We start from the raw sequence: 22,247 nt of genomic DNA, 5'->3' as shown, positions 1-22,247 counted from the left end.
TGCAATCCGTTTACGTTCGGCTTTCGGGTTTACCACAGCGTAAAATAAAACTCGCACGTACTGAATCGACCGGAAATAAATGATTGCAGACCGTAATAATAACCTAAGGTTGCCAGAATTTTTTCCACTCCCATCCGGGCCTAGCAATTCCGGGCATTTTTTCAAAAAAACCTGGCAAAATCCGGGCATGGATTTCAATTTTTCAAATCCAAAAACCGGGCAATAACCGGGCAAAATTTAAGGTTTTATTATATATAAAAGCAAAGAAAAAATGCAAAAAAAATGAAATTATTATTTTATTAATGTAATTGCAGACTTCCAAAATCTTTTTGGAACACTTAAATATTTAAAGGTTTATAAAAGTAAATCAGCGAAATTATTTGAAACAACCGTTGAAAATATCCATACCGTTAATCGATTTTGCTGAAACTTACTCAAAAACTTTGATTTTTTTTTTGGTTTATTTGTGAAAATTGTGAAAAAATCCGGGCAATACCCGGACTTTTTTCACGATATCCGGACAACCGGGCCGGACCGGACTTTCTCGAAATTTTGCATCAAATATCCGGGCAAACCCGGATAAAACCGGGCAATCTGGCAAGCTTATAATAACCGCCTTGAGAATCGCAATCCGAGACTTATCGAGCTTACTCAAAAGCAAATCAACCGTACAACTCAAGTCCAAAATGGCTAAGACCTGAGGTTTTCTTTTCAACCTCCCAAGAAAACTTCCCTTCCCGATCCCTTAGGAAAGCCACCTTTCGTAACTTATGGCGACTGTCAGAATAACGATAAGTTATTCCGTTGTCCTTTGGGTGGAATTTCCATTTTACCGACGTTTTCCATTTCACTTACCAAGAGATCAACTCCCAGTAAGACTGACATGCTACATGAACAAATTATGATACGGAGATTCTACGGATATTACCTCATTGTCTACTACGGACCGTTACAAATGTTTCAACAGAGTTCAAAATAAGAAAAACAGAGTTTCAGAAATGACCTGCTAATTATTCCGATAAACAAATTTGATACACAATTAAAGCGAGTACTCTATTCGCTCTTGTGTTTCAATACCAGCTCTGTTGGAACAATTTCTATTTCTAAACATAATAGGAATAAAGCTTTTATCAAATTACAACATTTTTTGTGATAAATTTTGATTTTGTGAAAGAAAAAACCAAGAATACATGGATTACGATGTTTTCCATACAAACATCCGTCCAAAAAAGAATGAAATCGTCTGCTGGGCGATAATGAACCTGATTTTCTACCCGGCACCATTTTTGATCACGTTCATCGATTTTGACGAAACTTGGCCTGGTATTAGATCAAACATTTTTACATCTTTGGACCAAATTTCAAGATTTTTCAATAAAAAATTTCGAAGATACGGCAAGTTTAGAAAGTAAAGTTCTAAATTTCCCTTTTTTACGGAAATAGCTCTATCTTTGTTTCCCGTCATTGTAAGGACGTCAAATTTCGTAAAATGTTTATTGGATAGTTGAACTAGATTGTGTGAAATTTTCATGAAAAAATATCAACCGACAAATAAATGGCAGCTCGTCAAAGTTGAAAGAGGGTGCGCAGCTTCACGCGATTTCATTCTTTTTTGAACGCAACTGTATATTTTAAACCTTGAAATTCATTTTGTTTTTGAAAAAGTGACGGAAGAGTTTTATTTTGCTGGAAAATATTTTACCCCAGACACCTTACTGAATTATAAAAATATTGTTTTAAAAAAATTGAGTGATTGTTTGAAAAATATTTTTACATCAACAGTGCTATACCAATAGCAAGAGCAAACCAGCAAAAAGTTTGTAGGTAATATTATCAAGCCAATCCGTCATACTGGGTAAAGTTTTGTTCGGCATCGAAAAACGTTAAAATTTGTACATTTATTGCTCGATTTTTCAAATGTTATATAAAAATAAAAAAGTTTTAAAAACAAGCTTAAGATGCGAGAATTATGTCATCATCATTTGTTCATCATTAAAAGATAACTTTATTACAATATGCTAATTTAAAAATTTATTCAGTGTGGTGTTATATAAATGTTGCATCTAACCCCGCTGTTGCATGATGCCCCGGATCTTCTGGAGCTTACCACAGTGATAACTAAGAGTGTAATAAATATATTTTTGAAGAAATCACAGTCTTCTTAACGTTGGACGTTGAATCGCTATTTGACTTATTGTGATTTGTTTCCACCATTAAACTTATCCAAAGCCTAGTTTTTTTCCCTACAAACGTTAAAAAACGCGTTTGTTTAAATTGAAGTTCTGTATTGGAACATTGCATTCAGATGTTGAAGAAGGTTGTCGAAATCACAGAAAAATGTTCAATTTCACGTATTTTTAAGCAACTACCTTCCAAGCTACGTTCTTGATTTTAGAAATTGTATCCGCATTTTTATCATTTTCAATCTTATTTAGAAATCATTGTGATAGGATTTCTAAAGCCATACTTTGACTCTGGTAATATGGATAGTTAATTAAAAGTGAAATAACTCAATTTATCGATGTTTGTGATAAATTTTCTATCAAATTTCTGAAAAAGCATCACAGATAATTGCCATTTTGGGTGGAATCACAGAATCTCAGATATCAATTGTTTTATCAAGAACTAATAATTTTTATGAGTTGATTCATGTTGGTAAACAATCTGAAATCGTTCACCCAGGCTTTATTATTTAACTTTCATAATTTTTGTCAATATTCAGAAATAAGAAAATATATCAGAAGTTTGAAGTTTATTTTTTTGTCAATGGATAGAATGATTAAAAAAAATCGGCTGAGAATATTTTTTATCATTCAACTTTATATTTTTGGTTGGAATGAACATAGGTAATGGCTTCACTAAACCGCCTTCAAAATTCCTTTGACCATGTGTAAGTTCCGATTTTTGGCTGTTCTTCCGACTCACTTTAAAGAATTTTGCTCTCAACGTGGAAGGAAAAAAGTATATTTATAAAAAAAACACTCCAATAAAACGTTATGCCAATAAACAATATTGCAGTTAAGCCTTGAACAGAACATAATAAACTCTTAAAATGTCAGAAAAAAGTTAACAATCTCAAAATTTCCTAACTATCCATTGTAGAAAAAAGTTAAGGCATAAAAATTTGAAAAAAGCTTCACGGGCCGCACACAAGGGTCTCGCGGGCCGCGAGTTGCTCAGCCCTGCTATACGGGCTTACTCTTGGAAAATGTTCTTATTTTTTTAAATCAAAAATTATCCCTAAATGACTTGAACTAAAGCACTTGAATCATACGTATCGAAAGGAAAAAAAAGATGAAATTTTACATTCAACAACTTTTTTGCTTTTAAATACTTTGGTTTTTTCAGGAGAGGTGTTTGTTTGAGAGCCTTTGAAAATATAGTGAATATAAGATTTTTAAATAACATCTTTAGAAATCTGGAAACTGGACAAACAAAAATTGTATTAACTTGTTTTTTTTTTTATCTTTCCTTACGTTACAGCATCTTTTGAAATTTTCTTTGCTCATTTAAACATTTCTTTTTGATGTTACAGCGTCTTGCTGAATTTCAAAATTAACAGGTTTCACTTATGCTCTTGGTGTAAATTCCTTTTCCAAATATTATCGATATTTTTCTTCAATTAGTAAAAAGAAAACCATATCGAATAATTACATTACAGATGTCTCAAAAACATACACGGCCGGCCAAAAGTTTAGGATCACGCGCTCAAAACATGAAAATTTTGATCGATCATATCTCAGTCATCTTATGACATTTTACAATACTTTAGATCTCATTCAAAAGATCATGAACAAAACCTTCTTTGTATGTTTTTGATAGAATGTTTATGATGAGTTCATATGACAAAATTTAGCTTAAAGTTGGGACGTTTTCTAAAAATTGCACTCAAAATTCAAACCCGATAATCTTTGGGTGGGGTGGACCAAATTTAACAATTCGAGTTGCATTCGAATCCTATTTTATTATTTATCAAAACACATTTGTATGATATTGTGCTGAAAATTTGCAATGTTTTCAAAATAAACAAAGTCGCCAATAAAGATAACGTTTAAATGATTGGGATCACCCCGCAGTATGGTGTAACGGCCAAAAGTTTGGAATAAGTCTTCTAAACATGCATTTTTATTTCACGAGTATTTCTGTTATTAAATAACGTGTTGTCTATTTGGTATGCTGGTTGGAAGCTATCGCGTCGAAACTTAAAAAACACGTTTCGTTCTGATTAGAGAGTTGGCGATTGTCTTGAAAAATTTTGTCAAATTATTTCGTAAGCTAACTCATTTAAAATGCATATTTTCCGCTGTGACCGTCAACGAACTCCTTGAGCGGAAACGTGTAGATTCAGATACCTCATCGACAGAAAAAGTACGAAAAAGTAAGATTTTCGATCCTTCCCCCCTCCGTGGACATGTTCCGTTTTGAAAAGAATTATTAACGTGAAATACTATTGAAATTCACCAATCACTTTTTATAGACGACTACGAGTTCGTATTCAGCACTCTATCAGCCTTCTTCTTCTCTTTGTTCACTGCCGTTCTAAGCAAGATTGTCCATGTGGAAAAACGAGCAAACGAGAAAAACGCGATCATTTCAATCGGCTATATTTCCAATTTTTCTCTCAAACTAAAAATTCACCGACAGTTTTTTCGTAGTGAACAGTTCAAGTTAATCATTTTACAATGTTTTTTGCGAAAAAAATTACATTTCCTACAAAAAAAAAAACAGCAAATAAGAGCCAAAAATGCTCCGTGTGACACTTTTGCGTAGAATCAGAACGCATGCCGATGCTAGTTCCACGAAAAACTGTCACACGGCTACAATTTTTCTATCATTTTAAAAGCTTGCGTAGTTTATTGTTTTCCCAAAAACTCATGCTAAACCGTAATTTGAGAAATATGTTCCTCTTTGTTTATAAAAATGTATAGTTGAGTAAGTAGTGCCTACCGAAAAGTGTTTAGTGAAAATTTCTCTGAATAAAACATTCAAGGCTTCTCGCTCCTCTTCTGCCCTCTATTTTAGTGTTACATGAATAACATTAAATTCAACAGTTTGAACTCATCTTAAGACAATTTTTTGATAGAATTTGCATTTTTTATAGAATTTTCTCTTGTGTGACATTCTTGCGTAGAACTATCAACATAGAGACAACCACCTTGATGAAAAGTTCAGAACAAAGTATACTTGTTTGTGTTTTTATTCGAAAGTTAACACTAAAAGAGATCGTTTCCAGCAAAAAAGTGAAAATGACCCAAAAGTCACATGGGACATTCTTGCTTAGAACGAAGAGAAATAAAAATATCAAACAAACAGAATAAACTTTTATTCACTGATTTTGAAAACGTTGAGTGTAAAAATTTAAGAAAAAATATTAAAATGTATGTGAATGGCGCCTAACGTTCCTGCTATCGTTTCATGTACAGTCCAAATCCTGACCCAGCTCTCTGGCAACATCGATACACATTGGAATAATCTCAGTGTGAGGAGTTTTTTTTTGCGGGTCCTCAGTATCCTACTAACTCATGAAATGAGGAGTAAGAAAAATAATTCTATTTCAAATTCCCGAGTGGATGAATAAGATGCTAGAAAACAAGAAAAAATTAAAATTATCCATAAACAATTTCCTAAGTTTATTCACTGAGTTTAGGTAAAACTTTGATTTGAAACACTAATTAAAATTAAGTGATGTAAATGTGCTTCATTTCATCATTTATCGTCTGGTATTACTTCATCGAGAAATATTCACCTTATGACAACTGGGAAGTATTATGAAGATTTTATACATAAAATACAAAATTAAAAAAAATAAACAAAATAATCAAATTTAAATCAGGTTATATTCAAAACCACAATTCAGTGTCTCAAATCTAAATCATAATTTCAAATCAAGTTTTGAGAAACAAAAAAAGGAATTAAATTAAAAAAAGAGATTCAAAGTTACAACCATAGCCACAGCACAAATTGCACCAAATTTATATTTCAATTTTATATCTTTGAAACACCCAAAAAATCTTTTTCATAAGATGTTAAATATGACTCTCACCAGATTAAAAAAATGTTGTTATCAAATTGTTATTCTTAATATGACAAAAGTTTCATTTAATGCCCTCAAAGCCAAAGGGGTATAAGTTCAAAAATGATCGATTGAAAAAAAAGCAACTCAAATGAGAACGTTTTAGTGATGATTTGAGAATGCTCATTCAGAAAATGATATGCTGAATTCAGGATATTTTCTTCAGTAGATGGATTTTAGACAGAAATTGGTATGAAAATTCAATAAAGAAACTCAGTGCTGGCCCAATTCAAGCGAATACAGTTTTTTTTAATAGATTTTATTTAAAAAAAATAGGGAGAGAAAAGAGTTTAGAATTTATAAAACAACGGAAATTTCAATAAAAAAGAGTGAAAAGTGAAAGTTATAATAATACCCGGTATTAACCCGGATAATGCCCGGGTAAAATTCTGAAATGTTCATCATAAAGCTTCTCTATTCTCTCTTAGCACTGTGAGCCAGTTTTGGCGAAATAAGCTGCTATTTTAATGCAGTAATCATTACTTGCAAAATTAACGAAATTATAAACATTTATTATGCAAGACGTATGTATGATATGAAAATGAGATATGTTTTTCTTTTTCTTTTACCTGTTCTGTACATCCTGACTGACGTGTTTCGATAAAAAAAATGAAAATTTGAGGTGTTTTTCCTCATATTCTTTTTAATTTTTTTTTCCAATTCCATTCACATTACTTTTATCTGGGTTTTGGGTTGAAAATTTTTAAATTCAATATTAAGACTTTGATATTCTCAGCACGCAAAATGCGGGGAAACTCTCCCACTGTTCACTCGAGGAGCCCTCCTGAGCCGAGGGGGCCGAGGAAATTGCGCCTATTGCCCCCCTCCCCTCACCCCATCTTCATCCGGCCTAGGAACAGAGCCACTCAAAACCGTTTGATTATCAACACCTTTTGTTGCGTAACATCAATTCATTCCCGCTATTTCTTACTCAGGCATGTTTTTTTTAAATATTTGGTAGGTGGTAGGATTTAACAAACATGTGTTTGATGCTCAATGAGCTTTGTTCATTCTTTGGGATTACGATACCTCAAGACTCAGAGGAATAAGTTACCAGAACAGCTGTTGTATGAAAAATGGAACTTGTTCTGGTCATTAAAACGAATTCCAACATTGAGCATATCCTTATTCCAAATTAATGCATAATTCGAGAGAAACCCTAGACTCAAGAGCACAGTGTTCTGCAAACAAATTGAACAAATTGAATCTCGCTGATTTGAACAGCTGATCGGAGACCCAAAGCCGCAAGACACGACCCGTGGAAATGAATAATGACTTATCGGCGTTTCAGATAATGGCAAATTAGACTCCATCACTAGAGACTTAGCCACTAATGCTGACCAGCGGCCTCGGTCTATCGACGAGAAGCAGCAGGCCGCCATCCGGGGCCAAAGAAGCACGAGTTATGCTCCAGTTAGCCTGTGGCCGGTCAGCGTTTGAGTACTCACCTAAAGAAAAACTCCTGCGCGTAAGAGGAAAAATTGGCATGAAAAAGCAATTTGCTCAACCCGGCTGGCCGGTCGATTCGGGGAAGGGGGGATGAATTTTTCATGATCAACCCCCCGCGAACGAGATGGGAATTTAATTGCGCAAGCTTGGACTCACTCGGAAGGAGGAAAAAAAAACCCAAAAGTAAAATTTCGCTAAAACGCTGTTTGAAAGTGATTCCATTTTGCCCGAAAGAGTGGAGAAAGACTTAGGAGTGATTTGATTTAAAAAGCGTTATTTTTTTTTCTGATTTTTGCACCAAATATTTTCCGGCGGTTTGCTGCCGCCAGTAATTTGGAGCGGACGATTTTCGGCTTCGACGAGCAGCGGCATACTGCCGAATGGCAAAATTTTAAGTATCGGACAATTACGTGGCTGCTTCGAGACAGCCCAACCCTCCTCCCCGGGTTGATAGTTTAGAGTCAGACTCCTAAAGTGTTTTTCCAGTCAGTCGTTGGGTTGGCCTGATTATACAATTCTTCGAATTGGGAGATTAAAATTCATTACGGTTATCGTCCGAAAACCAATCCCCAAAAAAGTATTGTGCACATGACACTCTAATTTATTCAATGACGAGGAAAACTTGTGTTATGAAATGGGAGGCGTCGATAAATTTTCAGTGACAGTTTGACTCGATCGAAACGTTTCGGCATCACTGTGGATTTTCGGATTGAAAAGTATAGCGAAATTAAACTTATCTTAAGGAGTAAGCTTATCGATTTCCAACGAAGAAGTAAGTTCTCTTGTTTATAGTTTTTGAGAAAATTTTCTCGATAATTCATATCTGAAACAATGCAATAAAAATTTTAATCAAACAAGGTAAAAATTCATTGTCATATCGGTTCTTAATCCAGAAAAAAAAATTTGCAATTTACAAAATCAAAAAAAAATTTTTTATGCAATTTTTTTGACAGCAACCTAGCAAAAAAAAACATAGAACACAACTGCTTGAGCAAATGGAACCAAAATTGGCTTGGAGGAGTATTTGGGTACGAGAAAGGGTTCTATGAATATATAATACCCTTCTCTTTATTTTGTGGACAGATAGAAAGGGGAAAGGGGACTCCTTCACATTTTTCAGCATAATTAAACATTTTTTGATGCATATGGATCTAAATTTGACATGGGCAGGTATTTGAATACGGGAAATGTCTCTATGATATTCTGAGAACCCTCTGTTCTTCCTGTGAGGAAATTTCAAGGTGGGAGGGTGCACTCATACAATTTTTTGAATAATTCGAGAACTTATTCAGCAAATGGAACCAAATTTCGCTAGGTAGAGTATTTGAATAGTTACGATAAATGTTTATTAAAATATTTGGTACTACTGGCTTCTTCCAGTGGGGTGATTTGAAGGAGAAAAGGGGGCTCCGTTACAATTTTTCGCTTAACTCGAGAATTAATTGAGAAAATGGATACAAATTTGATAGGGAGTGCATTTGGAATCAATGAATGGTAATATGTTATTAGAGACACATTTCTCCTTCAATTGGGGATAAAGTTAAGGAAGAGGGGAGCTCACATAAAATTGTTTTTCATAAACCAAGAACTTATCAAACAAATGGAACCAAATATGACATGGGAAATCATTTGGGTACGAGAAATAGTTATATGATTATTTCAAACACCAATTTTTTTTCCAGTGATTACATGTAAAATGGGGAAGGGGTCCAATATTATTTTCTTGGTATAGAAGTAATCAATAAAAAAAAAATCTAATTTGACCTATTTAGGAAGGTATTTGAGTACAAGATATGTTTCTATGGAGTTTTACAGACCCTTCTGCTTAGCATTGTGGAGAGGTGAGGAACGGAAGGGGTTCCAGGTAAATGTTGATATATCGCTTAAAACTTATCAATCAATGCACTGTAACCAAACTTGATATGGGAGTTTTTGATTACGAAAAAATTGGATCCCTACCTCCTTCTACCTTTGCGGATAGGATGGGAAGGCGAAGGAGAGGCTTCATACAATTTTTTTTGGCATAAACCGAGCACTTATGATACCTACAAGAAAAAAACAAAATTTAAATAACTTGCTTGTTTTGGCAAATCAAGTGAAAAATCCGGGTGAAATCCGGGCTTTTTTCAATGAAATCTGGGCGGGACTTTGGTCAAATTTTGTATTAAACATCCGGGCAAAGCCGGATAAAACCGGGCAATCTGGCAATGGTAGTCTATAGTGTCCATTTCCCGGTCATTTGTTCCCTGGAATTGGGAAATCAGACGATCAATTTCCCGGGAATTCTCGGGATTCCGGGAAAAATTGAAAATGAAGATTTTACACTCTACTGCATACGAAACCTTATCTATAACCTTATCTTTATGGTGTTTTTTTTTATTTACGGTAGTAGTATTGAGAAACATTTCAAACTTTTTTGATGTCTCGAAAACTCATGTAGCAATACTTAAACCGGAACCCAAAAATTAAGTACATTTTCCGACAAACTTGACTGATTCTTGCTGCAAAAATTTGAAATAGTTGAGAAAGATCTTTCACTTTCGACATAAGTTGGTTAGGTAGACTTTAGGTTATTCATCAATAGATTTAAATCTTGTGAATTTTCAGATAACTATCCCTTTGTTTAAAAATATGTCATTTCTTTGCCAATGATTTTGCAACTATCAACAGTTAGAGAAACGCATGTTATAAATGATCAGTGTTGCAAGCAAGATAGAACATTCAGATTCTTTTCGTAGAGTTTCTTTATGGAATTGTTCGGTTTTATAGATTCTTTGTTTTATAGAAACTTTTATATTAAGTTTTTTTATCTAAAAATCATTTTTAGCTTAGCTTAGCTTAGTTGAATACTCATATCCACCTTAAATCATTGAACTTGAAGTGCTTAGATATGATCATTTATTTAAAGCTTCATATAACATATTTGATTGGACTTTGTACAACTTAAGCACTTCATATTCCATGATCGCTGGCGTGGCTAAGCAGAACAAGTTCTACTTCGCCAATGGTTGCTACTCCGTGATTGATCGAGGCCATCAGTTTTGTTCAAGGACCAAAAGAATGGTTCTTGTGACAAGCAGTTCATTCACAATGCACAAAACTCATGCTCTCCCTTTGAAATTGACCAATAACGGCGCCGGCCACGTTAGTAGGATACTTCATAGGATTAATTAACAACCTGTTGTCACTTCATATTTCAAAGATAAATTTTGAAAAGTTCAGAAACAATGGTAAGTCAATATCACCAACTATAGAAACCGTCTATACGTCTGCGAATCTATATTCAAATATTCATGGAAAGGGTTTTGTTAGTAGGGGAAAGGTGATAAATCAGGATCCATTTTGGTGAGTGGTGCGATCGAGTTTTCCTACACATCCTATGCTCCTAGATTTCTAACTTTGAGGCAGTGAAAAAAAAAGTTTAGAAGTAAATTAAAAAAAAAGTGTTTAAATTTCTTTAAACTAACTTGTTTTTCTAATTCTTGTTCCTGATACACTGTGTTTCAAAAAAACGACCCTTTAGATTGAAGATACAACTATCAAACTACTACGAAGAATACTCATAAGGAGATATACAAAATATTAAAATTTTGTCAATGGATGAAGTAAATTTCCTTTTAATTTTTGATTTGATATGTAGGTTGTGATAACTGACTAGGATTGTTTTTGGAAATTCATCAGTGCAATTCAACTCTATGCCTCAGTTTGATTTCGTGATTGCACGGAGAAAACAAATCAAAATGTGTAAAAATTAAAATAATTGATTTAAAATTCATAAAAAATTAATAAGAATTAAACATTTGAGTGTATTTGGAGAGACTGGAAGCTTATAACAGTTATGCTGAAAATACATTTAAGTTATTTACTTTCAAATACATAGTTTTTAAGATTTTTTGCCTTTGAAATATAAAGCTGATGAAATTCTACTTGTTTTAATATTGTCGGGATCCTACTAAAAATAATCTCATACGACAATGTGAAATTTCATAGAAGTTCATGATAGATATACTCTTATAGTAGACTTCAAATATTTTAATATTTGTGATAAATTTTGAACTTTCGAAAAACATTAAAAAAAAAGGGATGATTTAAATAATTAAATAATTATAGGTGACAGAGAAATGGCAATGAAAGTGACAGAATATTTAAAATTCATATTATTCGAATTTTCGGGATATTTGAGCGTTTCCCTGGTTTCGTAGTTTCCTGACTTTTTTTTCATTTTCGGGAATTCCCGGGTAGGACACACTAGTTCTGTTAAAACTAAATTTCTCATAGATTACCTATACGGGGAAAATAACGAAAATACTTAGCTTTAATATTTCACCGAGACCAAATAATATGAACGGTTTACTTTGAACGTCCCTGCTAAGTGTGAACGATCGACAGCAATTAAGAAGTTTGGAGATTTAATATCGAGAAACACCATTACGCTCCGGTTGTCCAACGATTTCTCTATAGTGAATCTAATTTGAAATTTGTTTCTTCTCACATTTCATAACTATTAGGTACAAATTAAACTTTTGAGTTTCGAGAGCCTTGAAAATTTTCCGTCCGAAAAAACACAACCGTTATCGACGGTCACTGCCTACCAAGCCCCCCCCCCCCCCCTTCAAGAGGGTCTGTCAAAAGCAAGCATGGTATTCTACTCTACACTCAAAATTTGTTATTCTTAATCAAATTTTGATGATGGAGTAGGGTTCTTAGATAGTAACAATCTTGACTTAGAACTGATGTCAAAACTTAAAAAAACTTATCCCAGGTTTAGAATTCAGCTACAGTTTTTCAAAATTTTCTTACTTGTTTAAAGTAATTCATTTCTAAATACTAAATTTTAAATGAGATTTATTTCTCAAAAAATAAAGTAATGTAAAATAAAACTTATTTCAGGGATACTGTATACTTTGAAATTTTATTTCGGTTTTTAATAATTCGGATTATGTATCCAGTTTAAGATTATTGATTCTCGGTTCAAATCATCATCAAAAATTTAAATAAAAAACTGTTCTTGAAATCGTCGTTCAAATTCGAAGTTCATAAACTTTATTCTAATGCAAATTTCAAACATAACAAAGCTCAGGAACGGCGATATAGGTTTATCATTCGAAAGTTTTATTTTTATTTAGTTTTGCAAGTCGGATTTGAAATACATAATTTAAATTAAGAATAATCGTAGGAATCCAAAATATTCGAATTATAATTATGGATTCATGATTGAGGGCTCTGAAACTGATTTCAATTATTGCCTCATATTTCTAAATTCAGAAACCGTTTTGATGTTCATTTCAGAAAACGCATTGAAAATTCGAAACAAATTGAAAATTCAAGATTTGAATTCAGGTTAAAAATTTAGATATAGATTCAGCTGGTGAGGAATTTAAATTGCAAGAGATCGCTGGCCTACAATTCTGATTGCTATAACGATTTAAAAATTTAACCAAAGTCAATTCTTTTTCACAATTCAGTTAAAACTGACAAAAAATATGTAGAATTTGAGTTTGTTTCGCAAGTTATGTCTTATGAAAAACTTATTTAAAAAAAACTCAATCTTAGGAATTGATTTTTAATGAAAACTTATTGATGATAAAGAAACATGTATCTTCTCTTGAAGAAATAGCAGGGAATTTCGTATGTTTTGGCCTATTGTTCAACATTATAAATATTGCAGTTTTTTTTTTCAAGAATCAAATTTCAAACTTAAATCTTTAACTAGGATCGAGTTTGCATAAATCTGATTTGAACCGCAAAATTTCATTCTTTTACTTTAACTTTTGAAAATTGGATTTATTTTTAGAATTTTTTTTTCGAAATTCAAGGCTTTCTTTAAAATAACTTATTGTAAGTTTAAATCCAAAAAGCTGAATTAAGCTGGCCTGATTGCATCCGGAGATTGCCTGATTTCATCCGGACTAGCACGAGTATTAAATAAAAAAATTGGGAAAGGTTTGGCCCGGTCCGGTTGCCAAAATTTTGTTGAAAATGTCTTGAGTTTATCCGGATTCATTCACATTTTTTTTTGGAAAATCAAACGAAAAATTCCAGTTGCATCATTATATTTTTCATTTTTGTCGCCCCCAAATGAAATGTTCTTTACTAATACTTTTTAAATTCAATCCATTATGTTTTTCGATTTAAAAAAAATTCAAATCTTTATTTTTTCTTCATTTTTGTTGAATACTTCCTGGATTATTTGACAAATTTTCCCAGATATTGCTCGGATTTTTGTATGAAAATTTGGAATAAGAATGCCCGAATTTCGCAAGGTTTCAATTAAAATAGCCATGATTTGCCCGGCTCGGATACGTGCGAGATAACTTCTGGAAATCTTAAGCTAAGTTCATCAGATTTTAATGCTAATTTTATAATTTCAATCATCGATGAAAGTGAGTTTCCCGTTTTGTCACTGAAGGATTCTTTTTAAAAATCCTGATCATTATTCGAAAGATTTTAGGATGTATTTTCTAAAGTTTCTTTTTAACACGAACAACTATTTAAATGTTTATCAAACACTATTTAAAAACATTTTTTTTAATTCATGCATTGTTTGAGCAAATGTGATAGAAAAAATAGGTAAAAAGCTATATGGTAGGTTTCAGGAAGAATAATAGTTCATATCTCAGTCCTATGCTAGCAAAATGAATTATTTCCAATTTGCAGCATTTTAGGACTAAAGTAGGCTCTAGGTCCAAAGTAGGTACACCCACATTGCGTGACTTTCGAAATTTTACTTCGTAGTTTTGACTCCAGCAAATGCATCAGGAAGAAAATATAAGTTCAGATGAGATTCGAAGATCGAGTGCACCTCATTCGAGCAAACATTTCTTGTATGGAGCTGGAATCTTGCAAGCAACGTCACGTTCTCATAATAAGCCAAAATAAACGTTTTAATCAGGATTAAAAACAAATGAAAACAAGTCTTGAACGACGATGAATGTTTCTATAAGTATTTGGATTCCCTTGCTTAGTAATTCAGATAATCGTGGAAAATAGAAGCCAAACATAATGAATTGGGGTCTGGAATCATATCTTGGGTTGATAAAAGATGAATGGTCATTGTGAGGTTAATATAATTATGAACTTTAATTGAGTCGCATTTAAGTCTTTAGCAAAGAACGACAAACTCGTCTTTAAAAACCTTACATAAGAGCTGAAAAACAGCAACTTGATACTAACTAACGCCAAAAGCTTAGCAGAGGACTCGAATCATATTTTAAGTAATTAGAAATTCATATTTTTATAAATTTCATCTTTGAATATTTGTACAGTACATTTTAAGCTAATCATACTCGAACGTGGTGAAATAAAGTTGAGTAAACAGAGCAAAAAGTAGAAAATCTTTTCTAGATGCACTGGATATTTTGCAATATTTGCCATCGAATGAAAGCTATCATTCGTCAAATATGCATAAAAGAAAACTTCCTTGACAATCGAGCCACTTTTCTTGCCTCAACAGTTTCCCAATAAAATTAAACATAATATCTCACGAGAGCCATCTGTCGATTCGTCGGCCGGTCTGCTCCAAAACCCCTTCATTTGCATCAATATTCATTCGGAATCGGTAGCAATCGGCTTTAACTCACTACGGGGGTTGTCTTCGAGTTTTCCTTTCTTTCCTTGCTGCTGCCATTCATTGCAAAGTGCAGCACATTTTGATGAATTGCAAACGATTGCAAACGACCCCTTCAACATGGGCTTGATGCTTTAAGTTTGCACTGCTGTCGTTAGTGGTGAGTTGAGCCGCGAGTTGGCTTAAGTCGTTTATGAGAAATGGATTCACTTTTACTACTGATCTGCCATCGCACTTGAGTTAATTGTTGGAAACGCTCTACTCTAAAAGATTTTAATTTAATACAAAAACTGAGATCACTGGATCTAGGTGGTGCATTTTGCCATACTTCCCCTTCGAGGAAAACGTTAGTCTTCAATTTGCTCTTCAATAGCCGGGGGCCTACTCAATCCGTGCTGAATAATGGAAGCGGAAACTATCGTGTTAATGTTGTGTCGTGTCCCTTAGCTCATAGCTCTGATGCTCTCCATTCATGTATTTAGTCATTCAGGCATTCATTCATACATGTACCTACAGTAGAACTGCCTCCATTTTCCCGGTCGTGTGGAGCCTTCCATTTGCGTATGTCTACTAGTTATAGCTTAGGGCTCCTCCTCTCCTAAACGATATGGTGGCCAAACGCGAAAGTAAATTGCTTTCTTAGCACGTAGATCCCCTTTCTTGTACCTTCTCTCGAAGGGATCTCTATTTGATCTTTCAGAAGAGATTGGCTTTGTGCCCTTTCAATTGCCCCGACCTTAAGCCACAGCCACAGACGATTAATGATGGGAGTTGAAAAGGTCGGCCAGTCTTGAGAGTTGCTTCTTGACTGTGATTTTCGTCCAGCGATTGCTTCAGACGCATCCTCTCCAATGGAAAATTTGATTTTGAAGTTCGATGACTCTAAAATATATGGAAAAGAGTTCGATTTTGATTACTTTGTAATTTTTAAGTTTTTAAAATAAGTGTTTTTTTTCATTGTTGTCATTTTTGTCATTTTTGTTATTTTTGTCATTTTTCTCATTTTTGTCATTTTTGACATTTTTGTCATTTTTGTCATTTTTGTCATTTTTGTCATTTTTGTCATTTTTGTCATTTTTGTCATTTTGTCATTATTGTCATTTTTGTCATTTTTGTCATTTTTGTCATTTATGTCATTTTTGTCATTTTTGTAATTTTTGTAATTTTTGTCATTCTTGTAATTTTTGTCATTTTTGTCATTTTTGTCATTTTTGTCATTTTTGTCATTTTTGTCATTTTTGTCATTTTTGTCATTTTTGTCATTTTTGTCATTTTTGTCATTTTTGTCATTTTTGTCATTTTTGTCATTTTTGTCATTTTTGTCATTTTTGTCATTTTTGTCATTTTTGTCATTTTTGTCATTTTTGTCATTTTTGTCATTTTTGTCATTTTTGTCATTTTTGTCATTTTTGTCATTTTTGTCATTTTTGTCATTTTTGTCATTTTTTTCATTTTTGTCATTTTTGTCATTTTTGTCATTTTTGTCATTTTTGTCATTTTTGTCATTTTTGTCATTTTTGTCATTTTTGTCATTTTTGTCATTTTTGTCATTTTTGTCATTTTTGTCATTTTTGTCATTTTTGTCATTTTTGTCATTTTTGTCATTTTTGTCATTTTTGTCATTTTTGTCATTTTTGTCATTTTTGTCATTTTTGTCATTTTTGTCATTTTTGTCATTTTTGTCATTTTTGTCATTTTTGTCATTTTTGTCATTTTTGTCATTTTTGTCATTTTTGTCATTTTTGTCATTTTTGTCATTTTTGTCATTTTTGTCATTTTTGTCATTTTTGTCATTTTTGTCATTTTTGTCATTTTTGTCATTTTTGTCATTTTTGTCATTTTTGTCATTTTTGTCATTTTTGTCATTTTTGTCATTTTTTTCATTTTTGTCATTTTTGTCATTTTTGTCATTTTTGTCATTTTTGTCATTTTTGTCATTTTTGTCATTTTTGTCATTTTTGTCATTTTTGTCATTTTTGTCATTTTTGTCATTTTTGTCATTTTTGTCATTTTTGTCATTTTTGTCATTTTTGTCATTTTTGTCATTTTTGTCATTTTTGTCATTTTTGTCATTTTTGTCATTTTTGTCATTTTTGTCATTTTTGTCATTTTTGTCACTTTTGTCACTTTTGTCATTTTTGTCATTTTTGTCACTTTTGTCACTTTTGTCATTTTTGTCATTTTTGTCATTTTTGTCATTTTTGTCATTATTGTCATTTTTGTCATTATTGTCATTATTGTCATTTTTGTCATTTTTGTCATTTTTGTCATTTTTGTCATTTTTGTCATTTTTGTCATTTTTGTCATTTTTGTCATTTTTGTCATTTTTGTCATTTTTGTCATTTTTGTCATTTTTGTCATTTTTGTCATTTTTGTCATTTTTGTCACTTTTGTCACTTTTGTCATTTTTGTCATTTTTGTCATTTTTGTCATTTTTGTCATTATTGTCATTTTTGTCATTATTGTCATGTTTGTCATTTTTGTCATTTTTGTCATTTTTGTCATTTTTGTCATTTTTGTCATTTTTGTCATTTTTGTCATTTTTGTCATTTTTGTCATTTTTGTCATTTTTGTCATTTTTGTCATTTTTGTCATTTTTGTCATTTTTGTCATTTTTGTCATTTTTGTCATTTTTGTCATTTTTGTCATTTTTGTCATTTTTGTCATTTTTGTCATTTTTGTCATTTTTGTCATTTTTGTCATTTTTGTCATTTTTGTCATATTTGTCATTTTTGTCATTTTTGTCATTTTTGTCATATTTGTCATTTTTGTCATTTTTGTCATTTTTGTCATTTTTGTCATTTTTGTCATTTTTGTCATTTTTGTCATTTTTGTCATTTTTGTCATTTTTGTCATTTTTGTCATTTTTGTCATTTTTGTCATTTTTGTCATTTTTGTCATTTTTGTCATTTTTGTCATTTTTGTCATTTTTGTCATTTTTGTCATTTTTGTCATTTTTGTCATTTTTGTCATTTTTGTCATTTTTGTCATTTTTGTCATTTTTGTCATTTTTGTCATTTTTGTCATTTTTGTCATTTTTGTCATTTTTGTCATTTTTGTCATTTTTGTCATTTTTGTCATTTTTGTCATTTTTGTCATTTTTGTCATTTTTGTCATTTTTGTCATTTTTGTCATTTTTGTCATTTTTGTCATTTTTGTCATTTTTGTCATTTTTGTCATTTTTGTCATTTTTGTCATTTTTGTCATTTTTGTCATTTTTGTCATTTTTGTCATTTTTGTCATTTTTGTCATTTTTGTCATTTTTGTCGTTTTGGTCATTTTTGTCATTTTTGTCATTTTTGTCATTTTTGTCATTTTTGTCATTTTTGTCATTTTTGTCATTTTTGTCATTTTTGTCATTTTTGTCATTTTTGTCATTTTTGTCATTTTTGTCATTTTTGTCATTTTTGTCATTTTTGTCATTTTTGTCATTTTTGTCATTTTTGTCATTTTTGTCATTTTTGTCATTTTTGTCATTTTTGTCATTTTTGTCATTTTTGTCATTTTTGTCATTTTTGTCATTTTTGTCATTTTTGTCATTTTTGTCATTTTTGTCATTTTTGTCATTTTTGTCATTTTTGTCATTTTTGTCATTTTTGTCATTTTTGTCATTTTTGTCATTTTTGTCATTTTTGTCATTTTTGTCATTTTTGTCATTTTTGTCATTTTTGTCATTTTTGTCATTTTTGTCATTTTTGTCATTTTTGTCATTTTTGTCATTTTTGTCATTTTTGTCATTTTTGTCATTTTTGTCATTTTTGTCATTTTTGTCATTTTTGTCATTTTTGTCATTTTTGTCATTTTTGTCATTTTTGTCATTTTTGTCATTTTTGTCATTTTTGTCATTTTTGTCATTTGTGTCATTTTTGTCATTTTTGTCATTTTTGTCATTTTTGTCATTTTTGTCATTTTTGTCATTTTTGTCATTTTTGTCATTTTTGTCATTTTTGTCATTTTTGTCATTTTTGTCATTTTTGTCATTTTTGTCATTTTTGTCATTTTTGTCATTTTTGTCATTTTTGTCATTTTTGTCATTTTTGTCATTTTTGTCATTTTTGTCATTTTTGTCATTTTTGTCATTTTTGTCATTTTTGTCATTTTTGTCATTTTTGTCATTTTTGTCATTTTTGTCATTTTTGTCATTTTTGTCATTTTTGTCATTTTTGTCATTTTTGTCATTTTTGTCATTTTTGTCATTTTTGTCATTTTTGTCATTTTTGTCATTTTTGTCATTTTTGTCATTTTTGTCATTTTTGTCATTTTTGTCATTTTTGTCATTTTTGTCATTTTTGTCATTTTTGTCATTTTTGTCATTTTTGTCATTTTTGTCATTTTTGTCATTTTTGTCATTTTTGTCATTTTTGTCATTTTTGTCATTTTTGTCATTCTTCTGTTTTACATTTTTTTATATGATTCAAAAAAATTCAAATGAATTTTTTATCGATATTAGCAATTTTTTAGACTATTTTCATATTTTTTTTCTCCAAGGTGATTTTATTGATATTTTTATCAACTTGACTAACGTTTTTGCAGATTTTGTTTTCTTTTTCTTTTTCAGAGGCGACATCGAGTTCAAGATTGAGGATGCGGTTGACGAGGTTATTTTACACGACGTTGCTAATCGGTATATTACAGGTTAGTTTTTATATTTTTTTCATATATTTGTAGTGTCTGAAAAATCGTTTTCAGGTTTCCACGTTTTACATTTAAAAAAAATTGTCAACCATTCAAAAGACATTTTCTTACCCATAAATCAGTTTACTCTTGCCGGCAGAACTTGAGCAATTAACTTAAAAAACTTTCCTGTCACAAATTTCGCTAATGAAACGTAAAAAGAGAAATTTTCACACCGAAATGCGAAAACCTATTTTGGATCGCAAATTTTGCCCTGCCGCCGCTGTGGGCTTCCCAACAATAAAGTGTCCACCAGCGAAATGGAATGACACTTTTATTTTCCTACTTAGGAATATTCCCTCTCAAAACTTGGACCCAGTCAAGTTTTAATTTCATTGATGGTTTGCTGTTTGCTGGTCGTTTTTTTAAATTGTTAATGGAGAAACTCTCTCAACAGGTGCCGCAGCGTCTAATAGCCAAGGTCCAGCAACAGTTGTCAATGATCAGAAGGAAATTTCAATTGGGATGAGGGAGAAAAACTCAAATCACATCTCCATCTTCAATTCGCCGCGGATTGCCATTGCTTCAGACTTCGGGTTCCCTTGCTGCTGGCCGTTCAAGTCTTTTGATTATTTTTCCTTTCTCAGTTAGATCAGATGTTGTGAAGGCGGAAGGTTGGGTAAAAAGCCATCAGTTGACTGTCGTTCAGAGGGGCAAAGCAGGAAAGGGCGAAGGGGACTTCTCCATTTCATTCATTTTTATCTCCTACCCACAATAAGTAACAACACCCCGCCGGCAAATTGAGTGGACACAAATGGACATGAATGGGTGTGAAATTGAGAAATTATGTCGATGGCTTTTGTGGAGCCTAGGAAAGGAAACCTACTAAGTAAGCGAGTAAGTGAGTGAGTAAGTGATCAGGCTCGTTTGGTTAAAGTTAGAGGACAGTTTTTTTTACCTTTTATCTTTCGTAGGCTGTTTTATGTGACAAGTTGTTGGGATTTAATTAAGCGTGATATGTAGGTATTGAAAAACGCTTTCGAACCGCCCAGTCAAAGATGAAAGCTTGCAATATTTTTCACTAAGGTGGAAATAATTTTTCGACTAAACTAAAACGCTTTTACTGAAGAATATTGAATTCGTTCTCCTTATTTTTAATTTTGATTAGTTTTGTTTCGAATTATTAGTTTTAAATCCTCAATTTTATGAACTTTGATTTACATTCTGAGCAATAAAATACAGATTTCTAAATAGAAACCAGAACGCAAATAATTTTTACATTTTTTTCAACTTTTTTTTACGTTTTTTTTTGAAAATCTTTTTTTAATAAAGTTGAAGAAAACTTAATATAATACTTTTTTTTTTTTTGAAAAATTCACCTTTCAGTTGAAGCATTTGTTGAAAAAATTTCAATTACAAAATTCCATTTAACGAACTTAATAACATCAACTCATCACCAGTAGAAAAACAAATTTCATACATTCCTGCCCAGTTTCTTTTACTTTCATTTAAACATTTCAAGATATAAAATCATATTTTTATTATGAGCTCCACTTTTTTTTTTATTTTTTTTAATTTTTTTTTATTTTATTTTTTTTTATTTAAAACATCTTAAAAACTTATTACACATTTCGGTTACATTGGATAACACATTTTTTTCTTACAACATTTGTCCTAGCATATATTCAAATTACAATCAAAATACTTTTTAACTAATTGCCTGTGATTCCATCTAAATTCCCGAACGCTTTTCTGGAACATGTACAAATTAATATCGGGAAACCTATCTAGACAATATGATACGTAATGAGCTACCAACCAGATGGAAGCTTTTTGTTTAGGATTTGTTGTATCGATTAATAAAATGTCAATAATGTTCACATAGATTACTTCAAACCGTTTTCTGAGAATCATGTCAACCCATTTTTTAACTTCTTTAATAGAGCTACAAGTTTCAAGTCGATGTTTATTTGAGTCTACTTCATTGCAAACATCACAAAGTTCATTGTCAATATGACCAATGCCGTAGTCATGTAATTTTTTTTATTCGTTATTATATCATTCAATAGAAAATATATTTTGGATCTATCTAAAACGGACAAAAAAAGGATAGTTCATAACTTTCCAAAACAGGTCCCATGGAACTTGTGGGTGTATTTCTTCGATTTTAGGCTTAAAAATGTTCTCATAAATTAAACCTCTATAAAGTTGCTTAGTTGTTTCCATCAACAATATTACTTTCTTCATTATTTCCAAAAATTATGTTTCTCATAAACAATGCTTTGCATTTCTGTTCCGGATCAATAAGGCCCAAACCTTCTCTGTCAATGTCCAAGTAAAGTTGTCTTCTATCTACGCGAAATATGCTATTTTTCCAAACGAAATTTCCGATTGCTGACTTTATAAACTCAGAAACCCAAAATTCAATTAAACAGTAATATACATAATTGTGATACTGAAAAAAAACAGTATAGTTTTGAATTTTCATCATATTTGAAATATTTAAAACTAAAGTTTTTCACGAATTACTTATATGAGTATGTA

At 31.6% G+C, this 22,247-nt stretch overlaps 1 protein-coding gene across 9 annotated transcripts in view; it reads left to right on the top strand.

Moving 5' to 3' along the window:
* LOC129737931 (uncharacterized) overlaps positions 1–22,247 on the top strand; it is a 121,576-nt gene that overhangs the window by 51,550 nt on the left and 47,779 nt on the right. For 7 of the 9 annotated variants that reach the window (XM_055729294.1, XM_055729236.1, XM_055729179.1 and 4 more), the window contains one exon: positions 19,648–19,724. In XM_055729294.1, coding sequence (XP_055585269.1) covers positions 19,674–19,724 — 51 coding nt within the window. In that variant the 5' untranslated portion in view covers positions 19,648–19,673. Of the gene's footprint in view, positions 1–19,622; positions 19,725–22,247 lie in introns of all 9 variants that reach the window. The other 2 variants (XM_055729126.1, XM_055729356.1) reach the window with 1 other exon arrangement.

This window comes from Uranotaenia lowii, chromosome 1 (assembly GCF_029784155.1).
Source record: "Uranotaenia lowii strain MFRU-FL chromosome 1, ASM2978415v1, whole genome shotgun sequence".
NCBI classification, from domain to species: Eukaryota; Metazoa; Arthropoda; class Insecta; order Diptera; family Culicidae; genus Uranotaenia; species Uranotaenia lowii.
Note: the sequence above shows the minus strand (reverse complement) of the source record. Positions and strands in the feature narration are given on the sequence as shown.